Here is a 19,720-nt window from a genome sequence, read left to right as displayed (position 1 = left end):
GAACGAGGGTGCTCTGAAATCTTATTAAAAGGATAGCAAAAGTCGGCGCCATTGAACATACTGGTAAAATCCAGAAACTTCTTTCCTCAGTTTATCTGTTCCCAGCTCAGGGGAAGATATTTTCCTTGGTTCCATGTTGCTTAATTGTCTATCCCGCCTTCTGGATATACATTTTTCAATTAATTCGAAATTAGAATATAAAATTATTTACTATTTTTTAATGTGAGCGGAGGTGGTATCGCTGGCTGTTTTTAATGATACTAGAAGTCAATTTTTTTCCATAGCTTTTCAATTTTTTGGGTGTTTTCAATTGCAAAACATACAGATCATATGAAGAACAAAGAACAACTGCTAAAAATTTGAGCAAAATTCACTTTTTCAATTTTGGTCAAAAGTGCATTTTGTTGGAGGATAGTTGAGGCAGTTTTAGTGGTGAATTAATTGTAAATTGCTTCATTATTTTTGGTTTCATAAGTATTAATGATGATGTATGTGTCATTTTATAATTTTTGTATTTGTAAGAACTAATTTAATATCTAAAAATGATAATAAATTTGATTCATTATAAATTGTACTAAATTTATTACATAATTTAAATTTTACATTATAAATTGTACTAAATTTAATATACAATTTAAATTTACATTATTAAATTTGATCATTATAAAAGAAAAAGTTAGTTTTACAATTATATAGAAATAATTATTAATACATTATATAACATATTCAAATTGTAGATAGATAATTGCCTCAAGAAAATAGAATGCAAAGATATATATGGATCAATTTGAGCTTTCTTATAAAGTTGTCATGATGTATAGTTTGAAAATAAAATCTACAAATATTTACAATAAAGATTGTAAAGTTGGATAAACAATTATAGTCTTATAGATATTCACTTTAGAGAATTCAAAAGTCTATTAATTTGACCTCAATTACATTCCAATTGTAGTGCCTGCCCCTAGTTCGCATTTCTGTTATTTTTGTCGAACTCTTTTAGGCTAATTTTATGTTTAATGATTAGCAGTATTGTTTGGTGATTATCAGATATTGTCTTAGATTCAGTTGATTTTTACTGTATATTTCATATATGCATGATGATTATACAATGTTTTCAGATATTGATGGTTTATTATCACATGTGCTTTCTTATGAATACTTACCCCATACCGCATGTGTATGGTGTGCGTGTTTGTTTCTTTATGTATGGTGTTTCTGATGTGGTTAAGGAAGGGAGTCGTAGTCACCTGCTAGTCGGGATCTACACGATGCACCACTTCCTACCATTGTCTGTTTAGCTTAGAATATTGTGTTTGTACATGCGTGGATTTTATGCAGGTTGCAGGTGTCGGGTATCGACTTCCCTAAATTGCCAGGATGAGCGTACCCTATCGCATTATCTCAATGGTAAGAGAGGGGAGATAAACTCTTAAGTCCAAATCCTAAACCCTTTAGCCAATTGTCCTAATTGATAATTAGGGCAAGTATCTGAGTCAAGTACCCTCCGAATGCATCAAATGATGTTATTTCATGATTATAACCCTTTTGTTTGATTTAGTATGTATTTTTCTATGATGGGTTTCTGTATGTTGCTTTATGAGTCCTTGATGTATTTTCTATTAATTAAGTTTAATTAAAAGGATTAATTAATGATTTAATTTAATAGAAAATTATTATGATATTTTAATATTTAATTATATTTAATTAATTGAGAAATTAATTAAATAAAAAGAATTAAATTTGGAGATAAAAATTTTAAGTATAATTTTAGAATGTGATAATATTTATTTAATTTAATAATAATATATATTTAGAGTTCATTTTTAAATAAATGCTAAATATTATTATTAATTGAATTAATAAATATTTTATCAATTAAAGTTTCTTAAATAAATTAAAAGTGGAAAAGATATTAAATTATTAAAGGTTTCTAGATCGCATGATCTAAGCATGAGTTTAAATATAAAAGAAATTAATTAAAAAGATTAATTAATGATTTAATTTAATAGAAGATTATTATGATATTTTAATATTTGATTATATTTAATTAATTGAGAAATTAATTAAATAAAAAGGAATTAAATTTGGAGATAAAAGTTTAAGGATAATTTAGAACATTATAATATTTATTTAATTTAATAATAATATATTTAGAGTTCATTTTTAAATAAATGCTAAATATTATTGTTATTTAAGTTAATAAAATATTTTATCAATTAAAGTTTCTAAAATAAAGTAAAAAGTGAAAATATATTAATTATTAAAAGTTGTAAGATTGCATGATGCGAGCATGTGTTGAAAATAAAGAAATTAATTAAAAAGATAAAATAAGAGAAAATTATAATGTTATTTTAATTTCATAAAGTGTGCATGGGTTTAAAAGTAATAAAGATTAAAAATAGAAGTCAAGTGGAAAAATTAAATAAAGTTAGTTAATGATTCATTTAATATGCATTAAAAAGATAAAGTAAAGATTAATAAGAGTTAATTTTGAGTTAACTCAGTTGAGCAAAGAGTCCTCTCAGGTGAACGAACAATTAGTGCCCTGATTTGAGGAGAAGACTCCTTATCACAACTTTGGGGGTTCATTTTTGGGGGACACGAATTTGGACAAGGAATTGGGGGGAGACAGAAATTTTGGGAGACACTTTTGGAAGCAAATTTCAGAAGGCGAATTCTAAAGAAGATTTTCAGAAGAAAGGTTATCAAAGAGGAGCGAATTCTCTTACAGTTTTTGGAGATTGCATAATAGCATCAGGTTGAGGTAGGGTCTTGTGTTTGATCACGGGTTGAATTATGCAATTTGATAATCCTATCTTCTTCGTGCTTGTGGATTATAAATCCGAATTGTCTGGATTCCACTGTTTGATCCTTTCGCTCTCTTGTTATGAACCTTATGATACTATATTGTATTTCATCTATATAATAGAATTGGAAGAATAAATCAATTTGAAACCCTCGTTCTAGATGATAGAATTTTACAAATTAAACTAGGGAGAGCTTTTGAAAGAAAAGAAAATCTTGATTGAAATTTTTTATTAAAATCAAAGAGAAGAAATTTGTTATATAAATTTTATATTAAAAAGAGACGATATTCTTTTAAGGAATATTTTAATTTAGAGATCTGAGTGGTTAGTTCTATCAGATTAAAATTTCAATCATTTATTAAAAAAAATAATAATAAAATAAAATTATATATATATATATATATATATATATATTGGAAAAAGAAGATTGTTTAAAACAATGTTTATAAAATTAAATATATTTGAAAAGTATTAATATAAAATTTTTGAACAAATAAAAAAAATTTATATGCTTTGGGAGGGGGCGGGAATACCCGCACCCCCCCCCCCCCTTCCCCGTACCCACCTTCTTGGTGGCTGCCGCCGGCAGTTTGCTGGCGCAGGGACTGCGTCAGCTAGGCTGCCGCAGGCCCTGCGTCAGCAGGCCTGTCGTGCTGGCTTAGTTAAAAGGTCGGCAGCCTATATCAAATATATATTGTTTTATTTTTATTTTTTTTAATATTTGTTTTCTTTTATTATTATTTTTAATAATATTAATATTAATTTATAATTATTATTTTTAAATAATAATAATAATTAACAAATTTAATATTATTAATAGATTTTAATATTAAAACAAATATAATTTAATAATATTATATTAATACATTTCATAATGTAAACTTTGATATTATTTAATAATATTGATAAGTTTTATTATTGTTTAATTAATTAAAATAATAATCTATTTAAAATAAGTTTATTTTATAAAATTATTAGTAATTATATTAATTATTAATAATTGATAATTCTAGAGTTGATAATATAAGAACTTAGTTGATTATCATTAGTTAATTTAATTAAACATTAGTTTAATTAAAATTAACCATTGATGAATATAGTTAAATGAAAATTGTAAATTGATAAATTACCTATTTATTTTGTTAAGTATCTTGTCTTTAGATCATTTTAGAAAATTGTTTTAAAACCAAATTAGGGTTTTAGCTTGATCCTAATTAAATATAAGAATAGGTTAAGGGATATATTGTAAATCATAAGTACCTGGATTATACACTGGAAACGAGAATAGAAACCCGTACATTTGAATTAACATTATATTATTAAAGATTAAATCAAATTGTGAGACTATTCTATATTTCTATGTGTTATCTGTATTATGGGGTGTTTAGGTTTTGTCCTAGCGTTGACCAGTCCTAGGTTGTTACCAGAGGCTCGGGGATTATGTGAATGTGATGTTATGTTGTTTTGATCTCGATCTTTTAAACCCAACCCTGGTGATGTGTTGATATGCTCTATGACATGTTTATGATTACTGTTTGTTATTGCTTTCCAGTTTCCTGGTGTGAAGCTGAAGTGTATGTATATAAGATACTTGACTTAACCATTTTTGAGTCATCGATCAGTTATATTGGATAACCATTTTTGAGTCATCGATCAGTTATATTGGATAACCATTTTTGAGTCATCGATCAGTTATATTTGATAACCATTTTTGAGTCATCGATCAATTATATTTGATAACCATTTTTTGAGTCTCGATCAATTACACTTGGATTGCTTTTCGGTCGCTTTAGAGGACTGAAGTGTTTGTTATGTTCTTGATGATGTCATGTGTTGACTTGACCATTTTGGAGTCTTTGATCAGTATTGTGATTTATTATTGGGATACTTTCTGGTTGCTCATTGGAGAACCATTGGATTTTGTGATTTATCATTGATGCCTTCAATTGCTGATAGAGAACTGTTGTGATCATATGATTATTATTTGATGCTTATCTGTTGCTCATGAAGAACTGATGTAATTTTTGTGGCTTATCTTTTATGATGTTTTTCAGTCGCTTGTATAGGATTGAGGTGATTTTATTATGATTCTTTAATTCGTGATTTCATGAGCCTAGGGTAGGTTATCTATGTGTAGTGTCGGGAAGTGGCTTGCAATGGGGATCGGGGCCCTAAGAGGCTGCCTGGAGTAACCCATTGTAAGTTGTTTTAACAAGTGAAAACATCTCACCTAAATACTAACTTAAATGAACCTAATAAGATAATTGTATGCTCTCTCCCATGCCTTGAGTGCTAGTACAGGCTAGGATGGGGTAGAGAGAACGCTTGGTTGCGACCTTGCATTCCATAGTATGCCTCGTCAGTACGAGAGGATATTAATGGCCGCAAGATTACTGGGGACCCGAGATTCCTGAGGGATTGCTCGGGTAACTTCCAATGTGATTCATGTGATGACACTTTCCTGCTTGCATAGCAGGTTTCCTACGTGTCTTTGTGGTGTCTCTGGGTCTAGATGTCTATCTATGTTGGAACCTTTGAGTTAGTGTACTTTTAGGATTTTCCAGACTTAGAGAGTACTTATGTTTTGTGTTTGATACCTTGTTTGGGACTTGAGACTATCTCCTCAGCGCGGTGGGAGTGGACCATTTAGGTTCCACGCGGTCGGGTGGTAGTGCTTTTACTCTTACCATTTGAGATCCGTCCGTGGTCACCGTGGCTGGAGCTTTCTTGGTTGGCATTTACCTTCACTATGTTCTTGGATTATTATGATGGATGGTTAGATTTTATGATAGATGTTTTATCATTATGGATGTATGGATATATCAGGTATGTTATTAGTTTCATTTATTTTACTGTACTTTGTATCATGGATTTGAGGATGATGTATCTTTATCTTTACATATGTATATTCTTTTAAGCCTTTCATAACCTATGACATGTACAGTGGATGATTGAGCATTCCGAATTAATTTGCCAAGAGGCATTTGGAACAAATGTATATTATGGACATTGGACTTTATTATTATTCTTTCATGTGGAGGTAGTAGTTGTTAGACTTAGAATTAATTAAATTTAAATGTGACTCAACATCTTGGGATCCTTAAGGAATGTAACTGGTTATGTATGTTTGTTGATGATTACATGTTATTGCTTCCGCTACTATGTGTTTGATGTGTATGTTATACATTCTTACTTTTAAAAAAAAAAAATGTTTAGCAAACTTAGTAAAACTTTAGGTTAATTCTTTTGGATCCCTTGGCGGGGCGTTACACCAATCTAGTGGTGTGGTTCTCCATAGATACATGTTTAGTGTAAATAGAATTGAAGCACTAGCAAAAGATGTTCTAGATGATACATGGAAAAGGAAAATCTTTTAGACATGTGCTATGGTAGTAAAAGAACAAGAAATATGAACTTTTAAAAAAAGTATAAGAAGGCATGCAATGTTCGAGGAAATATTGTTCACTCTTTTTTGTGCACGATTGTGTGCATTTATAAAATACAAATCAATGTCACCTTAGGCTATCTCCAATGAGACTCTTCAATTAACAATCACTATAATTGGAATAGGAAATGAATCATCATTGCACAAATTCTACAATCAACATGTGACAATTAACAAAGTAGAAATTTGGCTAAGTTGAAAAAGTAAAGATTAGTGTAAAAGTGGATCAAAATGCACCTATGAGATTAAATGGTCAAATACAAGTGTTCAAAATATTCTCCTAATGTTTCATATGAACATTGAAGGCCTTATTAAGATCAAAAGGTTTAAAGGCAAACAACCACATTGACAAGTTTGATTTATCCTAGTAACCACCATAATAATATTTTCCACAAGGACAACATTGTCCAAGAGGCAGGTGAAAGTTTGAAACTTGTTAAGAAGTTTTTCGTTAAAGGTTCCTAAATTATCAAAAGTGTATACTTACCACTCTATCACAAAGGATATGTACTTGCACACAAATCTAAGAGGTCCTAATACAAATGATTAAAAGAATTGAAACAACTTGGGAAGATAAAATTGTTTACCTTAACAATTGAGTTTATGAGCATCTAAAACAACTATAGATGACTGGGAATATCATATAAAAGTATACTAGGATATTTGAAGTTTTCAACTACAAGGGAAATGCCAAAATGATCAATGAGCATAGGGTTATTGAATGATTGAAATAATAAGTCAAAACACAAAAAAAAAAAAAAAAAAAAATTAAAAAAAAAATCACCTGATAATTTTTTTTAAAAATTTTATAATGTATGACTTGTAGGAACCATGGTGTCAAACATCAATCTAAGCCCAATGTAATTTTTCATGTACAAAATGTTTATTGAATGATTATTTAAATAATGTCATTTTATATTATGTTGTATGCAAGTACATCATATTGGTCATTGATATGTGTGCACGTGAAGTTCTTGCATGTTTATTTATCTTAATATTTATTTATTTTTAAGAAAACATTGAAAGTTTATTTGTCTTTAAGAAAAAAAATTATTTGTCCTTTAAGAAAATATCAAGGACATATAAATTCTTACTAATGATTTTATCTTCAAAACAATAGTTAAGATTATTAGAGAAGTTTTATTTTTGTGTCATGTTCTAGACTTAATATTCTTCATTCAGGAAACATTTTTATTCCATATATAATCATGTTAAATTTGGTATAAACATTTCAATCACGTCTAAAATTTAGTATGTTTGCGTTTTGTTCAGTAGTTAATGATTTAGTTCATCAGTTTAGTAGGTGAGTACTTTTTCTTTCCAATTGAGTAGAACAAATCCTAGGGAGGACCTCAAAAAACCTGTTGTATATAACCTTTGGACACACCAAATTAACAAAGATAATTATCTACTAAAGTACAAGGTTTGCTGAGGTCTTGTCACCTAGCCATTATTTTCACTTTACAAAATATTGTATACTTAATTATTATAGACTACTCATTTCCAAGATTGAAAGTATTTATTTTAGTAGATTAATTAGATAATATACTAATCCTAGACTCATCCTTTGGTCTTCAACTCTCCTAATTTTTTCAACATTATTCTCAAGGTATCATCCACACGAGAGATCTATTTCAATAGCTCTTTCACCAATCATGTCTTAAGAAAAATGATTTTGTCTATCAAACGACAAGGGTATCTTAGATCCCTAAAGCTTTTAGTCTTTGTTTTCTATGCACTAATAACATCATTATATAATATGAGGCATTTCTCACATATCTTAAAAACCATATTATAGTTAAACATATAACAACCCCTCATCCATGGGGACATTTAACTACTCAACATACAGTTTAGTGACAAATATCACTTAAGAATACTTATTCCCTATAAGGAAACGGTTGGAAAAAATAAGGAATATTCTAACCTAAATATGAATAAGTTTCTTATCTCAATAATAGATACATAATATCCATGGCCATAATTGATTCCCTCCTTTGAATGTCACATAGAAGTCCGTAATGTGAGTTCTTAGTCGTGCGATTGTTGATTCTCACGTATGTTACCTTACATACTAAGCTGATATGTAAAATTACTAGTCCCAAATCTCTTGATATCACAACATCTACACATGCCTTCAACAAAACCTTTATACCCAACCTCTCTAGTAATAACCATTAAAAAAACATTTTTACAACATAAATCCTATTTTATTCCCCTTGGAAACACCATCCATCGAAGGAATTTTGATTCATTATACTTTACCATGATACTTAAATTTGAAAGAGGCTACTCTCACACTCAAGGTATTTCATGACGATATATATGAAGCCCATAAAATGGACTTATCTTAGCTAAAAAAACTCTTTGTAGTAGGGTATTATTGGCCACTAATTAAAATAGACGTGTATTGATATGTCATGAAGTAGTTTCTTGTTAGCAACATGATGGTCTCATACATTCACCGCCTTAAGAACTACAACCAATAACAACTCCTATCAGGTGGAGTTTTATATTGACTACCAATATTATCTCACCTTCCCCCATTGGTCATTAATATCACCAATGAGTGATTTAACAAGTGGTTTAAATCCATCTATTATAATTTTCACTAACTAATTTCTTGGTTTATCCCCCATCATATTATTTGTAGTAATCGTAAATTATTTATGATCTATGAGGCTTATAGCTTATTTGAATAATTCAATACCAAACATCATTGTTTCTCTTTGTACTACCCTTAAGTGACAACCAATTGATGCATCTAAAAGAGTATTTATCAAAATCCCTAAGAACATTATTATTGTTATTGATGTTGGCTGCGATTGATATCTACGACTCGATATTTCTCTTGAGATATTCCATACTTGTATCAACACATATGTAGAAGGGTTACTCTACATATTGATTTTTAGAGTAAAAGAAGCCATTTATAAAAAAAAAGTCTACTCATTTGACATAATTGTGCATCTCTTTGTGTGACCTCATATTTGATCGAGAATATTGAGTTACATAGCTATGCAAACTTGAGCTATTGGAGAAAATCAAGGTTAGAGAATTTGGATTGGACATCCTTGCTTTTAAGTAGAATCAATGTAACACTATTATTAAGTTGGTTCTACAGTTGGGGAACTCTTGTGAAGTTTAATATGTGATTGAATATATCTCATGAATAAACTATTGGTTTGACCTTTTGTAGAAAGATAGGGGTCTCGTTCAATACTTCTAGAAATAATTCTTGTGTTGAATTTTTTTTTTTTTACAAGTCTTCTACTAGTAAAACAAATTTAGTGTTGAAAAAATATTTCTATAAATATTCTTCTAGTGATTTCACAAGAAAATGAGAGCTTTGAATTGTTGGCCTATAACAACTGATCATTCATGAAAGTCATTTTGAAATACGATTGCTTTACAATAAATATTTGTGGATAGCTCTGGTGTTTTAAAGGATGACATCTTTAGGCAACTGATCTAGTCTTGCCCTAAGTGACACAATTTTATTGAAAAATGTTTTTAACAATAACAAATTCTTACAACTTTTATTAACAAATGGTTTTCACAATAATTGTTATTCTACAAACAAGGGGCACATGCGCCAAAGTTCCTGCCTTTATGTTTTTATGGTTGACTGAAGTAGCTTTTGCAACGATCTCTATCTTGTCAACCCCTCTATGTTTTACTGATGGAAACTTATGGCTCAAGATTAGTTTTTTGTGTTTAGTGAGGAACTAATGAAAAATGTTGAATTGTCTTCTAAAATGGAAATGTTCATAACATTTTTCTGTATATATACAACTAAGCTAGTGTTGATATCAAGGATGCCTATGACCCATGTGACATCCTTGATATCAAGGATGCCTATGGCCCATGTGATATAATGTTATACAAAGAGAGAGCTAAAAGAGAGAATGATATTTTAACACTGATGGTTCTTCCCGTGGGAATCCTGGTCCGGCTGGTATTGGCGGAGTGGCTCGTTGTAGTTCTGGGGATGTTAAATTTTTCTTCTCAGTTCATAAGGCTGATTATACTAACAATCTCATGGAAGCTCAGGCTATTTTATATGCTGTGGAACAGTGTTGCTTGCGAGGATGGATTAAGATTATCTGTGAGTCTGATTCCCAGGTGGTGGTGAACATGCTTTCTTCGCAAGAGCTTGAGGATGTTAGTTGGCAGCTGGCCACTGTTGTTAAGCAGATTATTTTCTTCTCTTCCTCTTTTCAGTTCATTAGGTTCACGTATATTCCTCGTGAATGGAATAGAACTGCTGATTGTTTAGCCAAATGGGCATCTAGTCATGATCCGGGTTGGAATATTAGGGATAGGAGGCAACTGTCCTTTGAGATGGTGCAAGAATTTGATGATCTTGTTGCTCAGGATCGAGCTCCTTGTTGAGCTCTCCTTGTTGTATTCCTTTCCGTCTTAATAAATTTTTACCTCTCTTTTTGCAAAAGAGAGAATGATATGTTATTATAAGGACAAGTAAAGGTAGAATAATAGAGAAAGTTGAAGAGAATTTGAAAAATATTAATAATTTAATTATTTTTAAAAATATATAAATAACAATAAAAATTATATTATATGAATGAACTACTCATTTCTACCAATTCAATTATAAGTTGAAATATTTAATTAAAAAAATTTGTTGATTACTTAAATCAAAGTACCAAAATATGTAGTAAGTTTGAGGGGTAGTATTAATGGTATAAAAAAAAAAATTGAGCAAAATTGTAAAATACTAGAAGATAATAAATGTGTTTAAAATAAGAAACATATTTAATTCTATATTTAATTAAAATATCTATATTCGAATAACATTATACAAATTACAAAAATAAACATCAATATAAAACTTTTTTATATTAGAAATAAGAGTTTCAGAACCAGAAAAAAAAAAAAAAAAACACCAGAGTATTAATACGAATATACACAAGGAGGCCAAGCCTCACCCAAAAGAGAATGTATCAGTTGAACATACAAAGCAACAAAAGGAGGAAAAGAAAAACTATCTAGCTGAGAAGATCATAGTGATTGTCAACCTAGGCAGTCCAGCCTAAGGGACCTTCCATCCAAACTATACTTTTATGCCCTTGAATCTACACTATCATAAATAACTCTTCTTTTCTGGCATTCCCTTTTTCTCTAATATCTTTGTTCAATCTATTGCAAGCTTGCTCAAAAACATGCAGATCATCCAAAGTACTACGCCACTAGTACCCACGCTTAAGCTCAAGGTAGTAAAGAGTAGCATGCCCATCACGAAGGAACCTCCTCATATTGTCCAGTTCAATCATCATAGTAGTCTGCACCTGCAAGAAGATTTTAAAGTAAGTGAGTTTTCGAAAAAACTCAGTAAGATTCCTATGCTTACCTTGATACCTTTCCTCGTTCCTGCACTTCCAGATCTGCCAGAGAATGTAAAACTAGTAATAAATATATTTAAAATAAAAAATATAAAACATTGAAGTCTATATTTGAACATGGTAAGGAAAATGATCAGACAAGGTGGAAGATAAAAATGATTGTTTTTTTTTAAAAAGTTTATCCACTTTAAAGTTGCAACTAATAGTTTATCCACTTGTCACAAATGTGAAAAAGATAAAGTTGCAATTAATACCATTAATAGAGGTGTTCGAAAAAATATTTGTATTTTTGTTGAAGAAAATTAAATTTTTTCATTGCCTTTTTCATCATGAGCCAATAAATTTTTAAAAAATTTGTATTTTTCAATTCTAAAAAAAAATGCAAATAAATATAGCTTTTGCAAACATTAATATATAGTTTTAGATTATGTAACTAATATGGAACCTCATGATTCCATTAGTTTCTTGCCTTTGGCAAAACTATAATTGATTACATTTTTTTTTTCAAATAATTAAAAATTTCACTATAAAGGACCATTTATTTTGGAGTAGAAATCAGCCGCCCCGTTTCTACATATGAAAATCAACCACAATAAAAAATCTAATTAAACAAAAAAAAAAGATTTAAATTGGAAATACCCCTTTCAAAATGACAGCTGTATCAATCTTTCGTGAGCTTATCTTCATTTATAAATGGAAAAAGCCACGAAAATCTCTATTCTGCATTGGTTGAACCAGGAAAATATCTTTACGCCGAGAAAAAAATCTTACGCGGTTCTGCTGAAGAAGAAACAGCGATGCAGTCGGGCAAAGAGAAAAAAACACGAGGAAATTTTCTGGAATGTTCCAGAAATTCCTTGACATTCATGCCGCCGTCTTTTACTGTCCCGTATAAATAGGTTTGGAGGCCGCCCGTCATGGCCGTCAAGGATAGGATTCAGACCAAAAAAAGGAAAGTTTTGCTACTTGAAAAGATAATAAATGGAAGGAAATAGTGCAACCCCATTTATTACAAAGACTTATGAAATGGTAGAAGATACCTCAATCGACAGTGTTGTGTCATGGAGTGCGGGAAATAACAGTTTTCTGGTGAAGGATCCACACCATTTTTCTGTGCATTTGCTCCCTCGTTACTTCAAACACTGCAATTTTTCCAGCTTTGTTCGACAGCTCAACACATATGTGAGTATCCATGATTTTCCCTCGTGTTTTTGCACTTCCCCTTTCTGGGGTTTATCTTGATTTCTCTTGTAATGGCGCAGGGATTTCGTAAAGTGGATGCCGATAGTTGGGAATTTGCACACGAATGTTTCCTGCGAGGGCAAAAGCAGTTGCTTCACTGTATTCGTCGAAGAAGGTCTAGTCATCACCATTCTCAGGGGCCAGGCAGTCAATTTGGGGGAAAATTGGGCGCAAAATATGATTTGGAAGAGGAATTCCAGAGGCTTCAGAAAGACGAGGAGGACATAGGTTTGGAGATTGTTCAGCTGAAGGAGGAACAGGAAAACATTGAGAGAGAGATGGGGGATTTGAAGAGGCGCTTGGACTTGACAGAGCGGAGGCCTCAGCAGATTCTCTCGTTTTTGGGCGCTGTTGCTAATAATCCGGGTCTAATCACACAGAGGCTTCAGAGCAGGCCAGGCATCATTGATGGTCAGAAGAGAAGACGCTTGACCTACGATGAGCCCAAGGAAAGTAGATTTAAATTGGATTTGGATGGGCCGAGTTCAGATGCTTCGCCTGCAGATGGGGTTTTAAATGCTCCAATGGCTGATGGGTTTGCGGATGCTGAGCTGAGAGGAAATGGATTGATCATGGGTGGCTTTGAATCTTCTCCGACAGATGTGTCCCAGATTGACTCAGGAACTGAAGCTGATTTGATGACTGCTACTCCACTAATAAATCAGCAATTTGGGAATTGCCCTAAAAAAGCTGAGTTTGAATTCGATGTGGGCTGCGAAGGAAATTTTTTGGGTATGGCCGATTTGGATTGTTTTCTGTGGGACGATATGTTCATTTAGGAAGCCTAATTTACCAAGTGTGAAGCTCGCCATATCAGATTATATAATGAATTAGTTCGGCAGTTCTAAACATACTTTGAGGGCCATCTTTACAGTTGTTTGAAGGAATCCTTGAGTATGGTGGGAAGTTCATCATTGGTGAAGCAGCTTATTATTTGTCTATAGTAATAGGTAGCTTACATGTTTGTCTGTCCTATGACAGGTGAACAAGTAAGTATATTTGATGTCAGCTAAAACAGTGCAGCAGTAGCAGTTTGCAGGTCCGTGGTCTCAGTTATAACACATTAGATATATTAGCTGTAAGTGTGGTCTGTATTCTGCTGCTGGTTTATGTTTGTATGTTTGCCTGATCTAATTCATGTTCAAATTTCATTTTGTTTAAAAAACAATCATGTCGTATAGTGATCTTAAATTTAATAATATCAGAATTGCACAATCTCTTAATAATATAATTGGTATTGTTTCTGGTTTCGATTGTATGTAAAATTTACACACTATCGAAAACAAAAACAATAGCAATTAAGATCAAATCTGATTCTTCCAGACAATAGAGCTGCAAATAATTCTTGCAGTGTAGATCTCAGGTTGAGATATGTTGTGATGTGTCATTGCTAAATGGCCAATTTGATTTATTGTGGACTGCCGATTTGCTTGTATGTGGTTACCATTTGCTGTGATTTAGAACCATACATCTTGGTAGTCCCGTTCTTCATTTTGTAATTCTGCATCTGACAATTTTTCTTTCTTAACATTCTTTTCACTAATAAGTACATTGTTTTGTCCTGAATTCCAACGATACAGCAGAACAGGTTAGAAAGAACTCGCATATACTGAAGCTGCAACGAGTTATTAGAAACCTAGGATTTTGAGTGCCTGCTGAGTATCAGGTGTCAGACACAGATTTTATTTATACCATGGAGATAGGAGCTTCAACGATAATAATACCAGAGCAATCAATAAATATCACTGCTTGCAGGATATATTTTCTTTCCCTTTTATGTTGCATATTTTTTCTCTTCTTTAAAATAGAGCAGTGCTTCAGACAAAATTTATGTTATATATATTCCTAGGAACAGAATAATGTATAGGAATGCTTCGTATGTTCCTTTAGTAAGTACCATCAGCCATTGCCTCTACTCATAAAAGGTTTCTTGAAGTATGTCTGCAGGAATACTCTGCCTCGCTGAAATATATATATCGAATGGAAGATGGATATCTGATGCAGGAGATTGAATGCTTGGCAATTTGTACAAACTCAGGAGCATTTTTTTCTCAAATTGCACATTTATGGTAGCTATTCCTGAATGAACAAATAGTTTGTGGCTCACAACTTTGTGGGACCTTCGTATCTCAATATGTTTATTAGTCAAGTTTGTGGCCTAGAAATTTGCAATGACCTACTTATCTCAAAAGGTTTATTAGTCGATGAGTAATGAGTTATGGTGAGTTAGAGAAAAAAAAACCTTATTTAAGGAAAGAAAAAAGGAACATTATTCGTATTTCGTGTGGGAGGCACTTTACATTCTACAAACTAAAAGTATATATCTTGTTACATATAGGATATGAAGTGGTGACTTTCTAATTTGTGGAAATTTACTTTTGTCAATATGTTTATTATTCAGGAGTTCTTGTGATCTAAAGGAGAAGCCTTATTTATGATCTTATCTGAAAGAAGAGAGAAAGAAGGGAAGAAAGATTCTTTTATAATCCAAGTTTACAGATGACTTATAGTAATACGGGACTTCCCTACATTTCTTGTGGGAAGCACTTAATATGTACAAACAAGAGGTTCATAGCCTAAATATGCAAGTTCTCCAAATCAATGTGAGTTGATGAATTGAGATATTTATTTTTATAATGAAGAACTTTTTGGGTTGCTTCTCTGTATATTTCCAATTGAATCATTAGTACATTGCATGCTAAGTCATGCTGAATATAGTTTGTATTCTGTACGCAGATTTGAACATCATATGCAGACTTGTTTCTCTCAATATATTAACTAGTCAATAGTTCTTGTAACCTAAAGAAGAATTTTTTTTGAGGTCTATTGGTGGGCCCTGCCCTTTTTAGATTGTATATTGGTGAACCCTTTTTCTATATTGGTGGGCCCTACCCTTTTTAGATTGATTGATTATTTGGGAGGTATATGGCTCATAGGGCTATGGACCCCTACAATTCTATGGGCCAGATTCCCCTATATAATGTGGGGTCCTATAAAATTGTAGGGCCAATGGGTGCCCCTACTATTCTATGGGGACTCTCCTGCCCCCCTTATGGTTATCTGATTCAGTTTATCCAGCAGTTTAAGTAGTAGTTTGTCTGCCTATAGAATGGTAGGGATCCAGTTGCAGTTCCGGTTCTCAATGACTAGAGTATAGTAGTTGACGTTTAGTTGCTGCAACCACTAAACTGTTCCCTACTATTCTATTGGGGCCCCACAATAATCTGAAGTGTGGGGGCGGGGGGGGGGTGCGCAAGGGGCGGCTGTTGGGGGAGCTAGTTCTAGTCTAGTTCCAGTTCAACTATGTTCACTAGACAATAGCCTATGAATAGTAGGGGGCTCTGTCTATAGTTGGGGGAGATAGATAGAATGGGCTGGTTCACACTAACATATGTTCTAGTTCCAGAAGCAATTAAAGATTTGAGGTCTTATAAAAGAAAAGACAGAACAAAACAAATTTTCTTTTATAGTTCATGGTAATTTATAAATAGGTCTACAAATGAATTATAGTAATATGGAACTACTATGTATTTCTAAGAAAGATTCTTTTATAGTTCATGATAATTTAAATATAGGTCACTGTCAAGATATAGTTCAGATTGTAGAAGATAATATGATTTTTGAGAGTGGCCAAACAACATGAAGGCCCTCACCTGCAACTATATATTCGAGGAATGTGTAACTTGCATAGGGTATAAATTACCACTTCAGACTACCTCAGGTATCTGGGATGATGATTTCTTATGCAGAGCCATTTGGTTGATTACAGGTTAATGGACTTCTAACATCATTATATCTGTCTTATATTATAGTCAAGTTATTTATAAATTTCTAAATTTGATTTATAAATTTCTAAATGTGGGACTGATTATATAGAATTGAAAAACAGAGCATTAGTGTTTCCAAACTGTTCTTCCGGTTATTAAGTGTTTTGTTTGTTGTCTTATTTTGAAATCACAACAGCCCTGAACTCGTAAAGTGCTTATGTTTTCCATGTGAATCTATGTAAACATGTTTAGACAAAAAACAGCGGAAAAAATCAAGTTGTTGAATTTGCATTTGCTTGGTATAACTGGAGGCAGGGCTATGGCGCTGCATATTTCCACAACATTCCTTAAGATGCCCTTTTAATGGGAGAATAATAGAATATAAAATGTGAAGGATAAGATCACGGGAGTGTAAGGAGAAGGGAGTGGAATCACACAAGAAGAAGAGAATAAGGCATTGGAAGAGGAAATTCAAAGAAATTGAATATGGACATGATAAGAGAAAAGGATTGAGACGAAATCTAGAGAGCGAAAGGCAACATTATTATGAGTACTGGTGTAAGTTTGGTGGGTGCAAAAAAAGAGTATCCAATAACATGAAGGTCAAGACATTGTTTTACAAAGTAGGATTTTCCAGTAGATAGAAGACATGGATATCCTCACGAAGTGGTGTCACCAGGTTTCCAATCCATTCGGTTCATACTTTTTGCATACTTGTAGGTAGTGCAGTTTTGGGAGCTTTGGAAGGGAACATGAACATGCATAAAAGCTTCAAGAGAGGAGTTAAGTCAATTGGCGTAGCTGCAATTTTTCTTGTAGACGTGTGCAAAATGAGTAAGCATAGACAAAGCATGCGAGCTAATGCACATGATGCCTCAAAGAAATGAGGTTTCATGAAATGCAAAGTTCGTGGGATATGCAACAAAGCGAAGTTCTTGGAAGGTATTGGAAAGGAATATGAAACTTTCAAGAAAATGCAATTCGCAGATGAAAAGCTAGGCTTCATAATATTCTTTAGCATACCTAAGCCTAAATGAGAGCTAGGTTTAACTAGGTAAGATGCTATGAAAGGCTGTTGATATTGCCTATATGGAATAATATTGGATTAGAGACATTAATTTTCTGTAGTAAATGTCGAACTAACGATGTTTTTGGATTCAACTGTGCTATTGCTTTCCATCAACATTTCCCATCACTTTTTGATTCATAATTAATATCTCCTTCAAATCATTTGTTACATCGTAATGAAAGATCATGGAGTGTTATTTGAATCGTTGATTCAAAAAATCTCACAAATTTAAATCCATAAGATTTAATCTTAATAATGGATTGTTGATTTATTTATACATTGTTAAAGATCGTCACTAAGCATTGACAGTCAAATAAGAGACTTATTGTTCTGTTTAATATTATATTGTGATAAATGTATTAAAGATGTGCTTATGACCATTTGTGAATGATATAATTAAGCTATTGGATGATCTCAGATACATGTACAATAATATTAATAACTATATTGAAGTCATGAGTGGAGATTAATTACGATGCATCCTAAGTAAGGTCATAGTTATCACAAAATAATGAAACATAAGAGGTGAATGCCAATTTAAAGATTTTTTTGTAGGGATAAATATAATATTATACACAACACACTATGGTTGCAACTCAATGGTTTTGGTCATGTTTGTTTTAAGTTCACTATAACTAATAGATAAATGTAGAAATCATAAAGTGATCATGCATCAAGAGAGAACTTTGAATCAAGTTTTGAGTTTGACTAACAAATATTGATAAACAATTAGACAGAGATCATGAATGCACACAATCTCATGACCCCTTGGAATAGGTTGTGATCGAAGGGTGTCATGTTGTAAATGACATCTTTTGATGCATGAGTGATATGCTCTAATTAAGGAACTCAATCATATAATATCATGCTTAAAAGATTTTGTTCATTCTCATGTGCTAGACATTTAATAGAACCTTTGCATCTTTGTTCTAGGATATAACTTTTGGATCTGGTAATTGTGATTGCAATAATGTAGCTAGGACATAGTGTCATGGTCCAATTATTAAGAATGGTTTGTATAAATTAGAGATTTCTTGTTAAGTAATCAAAGGTCTAAATGACAATATCATTCAGTTGCACTCGATGATGGAGGAAAGCAAAAAGGGGAAGGAGGAAAAGGACAAAGAGAAAACCAAGGTTGCTGAGGAAGATGACTTCTTGCAGGTTGAGAGCCTGAGCAAAATAAGGAGATCAAAAAAGAGGAAGAGGGAAGAGGAGGCTTCTCCAGATGATAGTCATTTGAAGTCTAATAAGGCAGAGACCATAGGAGAGCTGCAGCTCAAGAATGTAGCGCTGGTCAAAGAAATGGTGCCTTGATTGGTGCTCTTGGTTTTTGTCTGTACCTTGGCTTTTGGCTGTTTTTAATTTTGTTTAGTTCTGGTGGCTGGGAATGGCCTACTATTTTTTTGTTGCTTTGTTGCTAGCTTCAGACTTTTAGTAGTATTTTGTTGTTAACTGGTGGGTTTTAGGAACCCTTGTTAAAAAACCCGTTTTACTTAATCAAAAACATAATCTCAATGTTATGGAGATGAACCTATAAAATATTTTGAAGGGAAAAAATATTAAGAACTTAAAATAATGAAGGGAAATGATATTAATAAGTTTTTGCTTGAATTTTAAGAGAAATAAGATGGAGAAGAGTTATAGATCACATCTTTAATTGTAAGATAATGTTATAGCATGAACCAAGCATAACTATTATTATCCTTGGCTCTTGGTTGTACAATTTTGTGAGGTGACTTTGTTGAGTGGCATAATAGCCACACTTTACTCAGTGTATCTTTAATGTTGAAACTCTGTACTTTGATGATTTGTTGATACTATGGGGAAGGTTGTATAAGACTATAAAATGTTTATCAACCTCTTAGAGAGGAAAACTTGGAAATATGAATTATCATATAACATAAGAAAGGGTATTGTAACAAAATTGGATTTATTTTATATCAACTATGTTATGCCTAATTAATGCTAAGAGGCATTCTACAATGGTAGGAAGGGTGGAGGGTGGTGGTATGAGTGTGTTATTG

General features: G+C 32.1%; 1 protein-coding gene across 5 annotated transcripts; it reads left to right on the top strand.

Moving 5' to 3' along the window:
- Positions 1–12,332: 12,332 nt before the first annotated feature.
- LOC149551130 (heat shock factor protein HSF8-like) lies at positions 12,333–15,515 on the top strand. 5 transcript variants are annotated; one of them, XR_016352673.1, is made up of 5 exons: positions 12,333–12,797; positions 12,878–13,589; positions 13,839–13,896; positions 14,441–14,926; positions 15,259–15,515. XR_016352673.1 is itself a non-coding variant. In XM_089786684.1 (2 exons), the coding sequence occupies exons 1-2, from the start codon at positions 12,597–12,599 to the stop codon at positions 13,634–13,636; spliced, it is 960 nt and encodes a 319-aa protein (XP_089642810.1). In that variant the 5' UTR covers positions 12,333–12,596; the 3' UTR covers positions 13,637–13,872. The 5 variants fall into 5 exon arrangements, 1 of the variants encoding a protein (XP_089642810.1); XR_016352671.1 differs by having other exon boundaries at positions 14,438–14,926; XR_016352672.1 differs by having other exon boundaries at positions 13,839–13,935.
- The last annotated feature ends 4,205 nt before the right edge of the window (positions 15,516–19,720 follow it).

This window comes from Cupressus sempervirens, chromosome 6 (assembly GCF_028749045.1).
Source record: "Cupressus sempervirens isolate cs-2001-9-10 chromosome 6, ASM2874904v1, whole genome shotgun sequence".
Lineage (NCBI taxonomy): Eukaryota > Viridiplantae > Streptophyta > Pinopsida > Cupressales > Cupressaceae > Cupressus > Cupressus sempervirens.
This window is presented reverse-complemented; position numbering and strand designations above follow the sequence as displayed.

Coding starts and splice junctions, on each gene's coding strand:
- LOC149551130 (XM_089786684.1), top strand. CDS start 12,597: ATGGAAGGAAATAGTGCAACCCCATTTATTACAAAGACTTATGAAATG. Junction 12,798..12,877: donor TTCGACAGCTCAACACATAT/GTGAGTATCCAT, acceptor GTAATGGCGCAG/GGATTTCGTAAAGTGGATGC.